The sequence below is a fragment of the Olea europaea genome, chromosome 1 (genome assembly GCF_002742605.1).
Source record: "Olea europaea var. sylvestris chromosome 1, O_europaea_v1, whole genome shotgun sequence".
Lineage (NCBI taxonomy): Eukaryota > Viridiplantae > Streptophyta > Magnoliopsida > Lamiales > Oleaceae > Olea > Olea europaea.
Window position 1 is genome coordinate 6725936 of NC_036237.1, and position 5955 is coordinate 6731890.

The 5955-nt window shown below is 35.4% G+C and overlaps 2 protein-coding genes across 2 annotated transcripts in view; one reads left to right on the top strand and one right to left on the bottom strand.

Moving 5' to 3' along the window:
* Window positions 1-534: 534 nt before the first annotated feature.
* On the bottom strand, window positions 535-3853 carry LOC111390769 (rust resistance kinase Lr10-like). The gene is made up of 5 exons (XM_023015911.1): window positions 2998-3853; window positions 2723-2755; window positions 2441-2461; window positions 1982-2011; window positions 535-1724 (listed from the first exon to the last, which is right to left on the bottom strand). Exons 1-5 carry the CDS (start codon window positions 3713-3715, stop codon window positions 661-663), a joined length of 1866 nt encoding a protein of 621 aa, XP_022871679.1. The 5' UTR covers window positions 3716-3853; the 3' UTR covers window positions 535-660.
* Window positions 3854-4595: 742 nt separating this feature from the next.
* The window catches only part of LOC111403702 (rust resistance kinase Lr10-like), a 1789-nt gene continuing 429 nt past the window's right edge, over window positions 4596-5955 (top strand). Inside the window, exons 1-3 of the mRNA XM_023032303.1 lie at window positions 4596-5342; window positions 5598-5624; window positions 5727-5952. Of these exons, the coding sequence (XP_022888071.1) occupies window positions 4622-5342; window positions 5598-5624; window positions 5727-5952 (974 nt within the window). The 5' untranslated portion in view covers window positions 4596-4621. The remainder of the gene's footprint in view (window positions 5343-5597; window positions 5625-5726; window positions 5953-5955) is intronic.

Genomic DNA, 5955 nt, shown 5'->3' on the forward strand with positions numbered 1-5955 from the left:
TTCAATTATTGCAAGTAATTATGTCTGATTCAGATACGCTTCCACCATAATTTATATATTTCTTGATAATTTAACATGAAAGATCCAGTGGTTTAAAGCAATAAATTATCCAACAACTTTAGCTTGTCAAACACAATAGCTCAACACAATGTCTTCTCAAATACCAAGAAACATTACCTTTCAATAATTTGTGGAGTGGTACTTGTACATATTTTGGGTTCACTCTTCCAACGCTATAAATTCCAACTTCACATATGGGAAATCAACACTTCTAATGGATCTATATCGAACCATTTTTTCCACTACAAACCAAAGTCAACTTCAACCCTGGAGTTTGATTGACTGTCCATCTCCCCTGCAACTTATCATTTTTATAGAGTTAAAAAGCGTTTTAGGTTATCAAAATGGACATTCCAACAAATTTCAACGTCGATAGATTATTACATATTAATGTGATTTTAATGTTGCATTATATAGATAAACATATCAATTCAACTAATACATTAATCATTAAAACTAGCAATCCATAATTATTCGATGCAATTGCACTTTGATACAAGTCATAGTTGATATCATATTACCCCAAATTTCAATGCGCTTTAGACTTGTTTTGTTAATCAAAACTACCAGACAACAACAGAAACTCCCTATAATTCATGTCTATATCACTGTTTCCGGCATTTCTTCTGGAGAGAGGAATGGCTTTGGAGGTAATTGCAACAACTCGACATCTCCTTCAAGCATCTCTAAAACTTTAGTCATGGAAGGACGATCGTCAGGTTTCATCTGTATGCACCACAAGGCTACAAGTGTCATTTTCTTCACCATTATTCTTTCATCCAAAGAAGCATCCCCCAAATCAATTTCCACTCCTTTGTTGAGCGTGTCATGAACCCAACAAGGGAAATAAATTTGGCTTATATTTTCTACAGACGGATTCAAATTTCTTCTTTTACTTGCCATTTCCATCAACAGCATTCCGAAACTATAAACATCTGATTTGTAAGAAACTCTTCCGATGTTTCTATAGAACATTTCTGGAGCCATGTATCCCATTGTACCTCTTGCTGCAGTTAGTGATACCATATTTTCTTCCGCTGGATACAATTTTGCTAGCCCGAAGTCGGAAATTTTAGGAATGAAATTATGGTCGAGGAGAATGTTGTGTGGTTTTATGTCAAAATGTAGAATTTGCATGTCACAACCTCGATGCAAATAATCAACCCCTTTGGCCACCCCAAGAGCAATCTCGAAGATTTTACCGTAGCTCAAGAAAACTGTAACTTCTTGAGGGAAAATGTACTTTTCAAGAGAACCATTTGGCATAAACTCATATATCAAAGCACGTTTTGAACCTTCAACACAGAAGCCAATGAGTCGAACCACGTTGACATGGTGAATTCTTCCAATGGTAGCCACTTCATTGATAAATTCCTGTCCACTAGCTTTGCTTTTTCCCATCAATTTTATTGCAACTAAAGGGCCACTTCTAAGCTGACCTTTAAATACAGTGCCGTAGCCTCCTTCTCCCAACTTGTCCTTAAAATTCTTAGTCATACTCTTCAAATGTTTGTATGAATATCTTATTGGCATGAAGTTGTTCTGGATTTGTAGGAATTCTTCAATGTTGTCATACATTGAGAGGTGCCGCCTTCGAAATTTATATGCCAACAATGTGAACAGGAAGAGAATGCCACAAGAAAATCTTGCTGCAAGAATCCATCCTGAAGAGGAAAAGCAAGATGAAAAAAATGACATGAAAACTTTTTCTTCCAAACAAGGATATTTTGGCTAAAAAGGTTCTGGTTTGTAGAATGAGATTCAGCAAAATTACCACACTACAAATACTCCCTAAATTTGTCATCCCTGGTTAATTGCGTCAGAAAAAGGTTTCTAGAATCCATACTAGTAAAGGGTCCTCTTTTACCACACGAAATATATAGAACAATTTAGCAGTAAGATTGAATATCTCATCTCTTACCTAGGATATGGAACAGCTTCATATGATACACTGTGCAAATCAACAAAAGATGAAACAGTTTAGAGACAAGAAGGTAGGTGTTTCAAGAAAATGCTGCTTATAAATGAAGCTAGCCTGGGAAAAGAAAGAGAGCACAGACCAATCCAGATGTATCGTAGTTCTGCAAACTCAAAACAAAAGCAGGATTAGCAAAATAAAACTCGGAGTCATTTATTGTTATGAATATATACTTAACAGAGAGGAAAAAGATTCTATTGATAAATAAATATTAATAGAAAAAAAAATCATCGTATGACAACTAATTCGGACATAATAATAACATTTTTCTCAGAATTGCCAGCCGTCAACTCTCGAAGGCTGCAAACTGTCAATAGTTCGTTTAATACAAAGAAGGTAGGTGTTTCAAGAAAATGCTGCTTATAAATGAAGCTAGCCTGGGAAAAGAAAGAGAGCACAGACCAATCCAGATGTATCGTAGTTCTGCAAACTCAAAACAAAAGCAGGATTAGCAAAATAAAACTCGGAGTCATTTATTGTTATGAATATATACTTAACAGAGAGGAAAAAGATTCTATTGACAAATAAATATTAATAGAAAAAAAAATCATCGTATGACAACTAATTCGGACATAATAATAACATTTTTCTCAGAATTGCCAGCCGTCAACTCTCGAAGGCTGCAAACTGTCAATAGTTCGTTTAATACAAAAATTAGCCTAGTCTAGATAACAGAATACCCACCTAAGTAGATCCGCAACCAGAAATGGAATGAACCTGCAAAGTCAAAATAAAAGCAAGATCGGAAAACTAAAAGTTGGATCTTGTAAACCAATCTTTTATCAATATATTTTATTCTGTCACTCGGAAGTGGGAACCAATTGTTTTCACTGATAAATATATACTTAACAAAGAGAAAAATATGCACCTCCATTTTGTTACACAGCAAAATTTAAGTAAGAAACTAGCTAGACTAATAATCCACATACAACTGGGCGGTAGATGACCGGGAATGTTACCGGAATGTGAGCATCCGATGGTATTGTCATCTTTAACAAAACAATGTCCTTTTTTTGCAAAACATTCGCTGCAATAGAATCTGTTCCACATAAGCTCAAATCCGTAAGCCAGCCCATCTTGAATGTCTGAACAGGTGGCATTATAACCTATGGGAAATCCTTTTGAAGTCCACGCCATCGCGTCAATCCTGCAGGAATCCTCTAAACCTGCAACACTGACGCCAACTCCGACTAAAAGATAGGAATATTTCTGCAGCGAAATATTTTTACTGCAAATGCATGTATCAACATAGTAAGGAGACTTTCCAGGAGCTTCACAGTGGATATATATTATAGGATTATATTCCAGAATATAATATGGCTCAGAATCGTCCGATGCTAATGAGGAATCTGATGGAAGATTGTTAATTGGAAATGAAGCACAACTTGTTTTTTCCAGACCAGGATCAAGTAGTCGAATTGAAAAGTTATTGTAAGAAATTGTCTGCACGAAGAATCTGCCTGTACTTAGATAGAGGATAGTGCGATTGTTCTCGCAAGCAAGTTCGTAGCTCGAATGGCCACAATTTTTGGGGTCGCCTCTAAGTCGAAACGGGTAGCTAATGTTTGTGATACTGCCGCAAGAAGTAGGGGGACAGTCGGCTTCGCAATAACTGGCAGAGAATACAAGAATTAAAAAGACGATTGAAATTGCAAAGAGTAGCATGATGTCTCTCATTGATAGAGATTCTCAAGAGAGGGGAAAGAAAGAAAGGGGGATGAAATGGTACATCAGGTAAATGGAAACATTTGATTTCTCCAATGGGCGGAAACCAATAGAAATACAAATCAAATCAAGTCAATTGTACACTAGCTCGTTAGTCTATGATTTGATTGTTTTTTCTTCATAAAAGATTACTAATACAGAAAATTGTAAAAGAAAACAAAAGGTCCAGAAATTCATAAGCAGTATTTCTGGTCGCTCCTTTTCCCCTCCACAACAGTAATGCTGGAAAAAAAAAATAACCAAAAATATTTTTAAAATTAAATGAGTAATATTTTGAAGACAAAAATTCCTTGAAATTTACTTTATTGATTTCGATATATGTAACGTGACATAGTGTTTGCGTGACACTACGGGACCTAATAGATATGACACAATCCAAAGGTCGCTAGAAACGCAAATGGCTACTTAGGTATAATTAAAAGAAAAATGTATTTGTAAGCAAAGAATATGTCACTCAATCAAATCAAAGAGTGCAATCCTTATTTAGAAGGTGAAGGCAAATCAAGGGGGGTGAAAATGCCAGATCAGGTAAAAGGTATTCCATTTTTATTTTTATTCTTTTCAATGGATGGAGACCAATAGAAATACAAGTCAAGTCAGTTGTAAAGTTGCTCATTAGTGTATGATATGATTGTTTTTTCTCTGTGAAAAAATACTAAGCTCCAGTTTAGCATGAATTAAAATCTAAATTTTTATCTTAAATCAAAGTCAACAATTAATTTTAATCACGTATTTTGTGAGACCTACAACTTTTCAATACATGTTATCAACTTTTATCAAATTTCATTAAAAATCTAATTTTAAGAATGTGGAAGTATAAAGAAGTGGTCCAATAATTCATAACTGTTCTTCCCTGAGATGGGACCTCAACTCATTTACCTCATTCTTCTTTCACTCTTTGTTGTACTTGGATCAAGTGTTCAACATGAATGCCATGAAGAAAAGTGCAGGCACCATGGCCCTGTCGTCCGGTTCCCCTTCAGGCTTAAAGACCGCCATCAACAGCACTGTGGCTACCCTGGCTTTGAACTTCTCTGCACTCAAAACAAAGACACGGTCTTGGAATTACCTTCTCCGGTGAAGGCATCGATCAAGGATTCTAACCTGCCATTTTCGGTTCAGTTTTCCATAAAAGAAATTGATTACAAAAATCAATTAATCAATATATCTAAAGTCTTCGGCTGCCTTCCAGAATTGATTCGGTTTCTAAATTTATCCGCATCTCCATTCCAATTCTCAGATGCTTATAGCGATAACTTCACTTTCTTCAACTGTTCCAAAATCAAGCGAGATAATCTTTATTATCTACACCCCGTAACCTGCCTCAGCAGTAAGGATTATGATGTTTATGCAGTTTATTCCGAATTTCCACTATACGAATTCGACTTACAATCCTGCAGCAAGATGTTTGACATTCATCAATCCATAGCTTGGATTGTATCTGACAGTCTGATCCCTTGTGAATTGGAATGGTCCAGGCCATCTTGTAGATATTGCGAATCCACTGGCAAACATTGTAGATTGAAGAATGACAGTTCAATCCTGCATGGTACTGAATGCTACAGCAGCAAATCTGAAGGTAATTTTAATTTTTCCAGAGTTGGTTTTTGAGAAGATATAATTATACTTTAATCAATTAACCCTTCTGTTATATCTTTGCTTAAACTTTCATGATATGTAGGATGGGTTCTATATTACACACACATATAACACACCGCAATAATTTCATAAAAATATACACACATAAATACAGTTTTATATAGAGTTTTCTTGATAGTCTGAAGAGTTAATCATAAGCAAGAGGAATTAACAGTTCTTTTCAAATGTTTCATAGGTTCAGTGCCAAAACTAAGAGTTGCAGGTGAGAATTTATGCTCAATTTTCGCTTCTATCTTGACTACAGAGAACGTAACATTTTCTCGGTTATGGCAAAAGAACTAAATATGTTTGCTTTGATATGCAGGTGAAGTACTTGGTCCTTTTCTTGCTGTGTTCCTTGCTATTGCATCATATTGGATTTATAGCTCAATCAAACTGAAAAAAGAGATTGAATTGAAAATTGAGCAATTCTTGGTGGATTACAAGGCACTCAAACCAACGAGATATTCGTATGCAGACATAAAAAGAATCACAGATAACTTTATCGAAAAACTTGGTGGAGGAGGATATGGAACAGTTTACAAAGGAAAGTT

Coding starts and splice junctions, on each gene's coding strand:
- LOC111390769 (XM_023015911.1), bottom strand. CDS start 3,715: ATGAGAGACATCATGCTACTCTTTGCAATTTCAATCGTCTTTTTAATT. Junction 2,462..2,722: donor CTGGTTGCGGATCTACTTAG/GTGGGTATTCTG, acceptor TTGAGTTTGCAG/AACTACGATACATCTGGATT. Junction 2,012..2,440: donor ACTACGATACATCTGGATTG/GTCTGTGCTCTC, acceptor TGATTTGCACAG/TGTATCATATGAAGCTGTTC.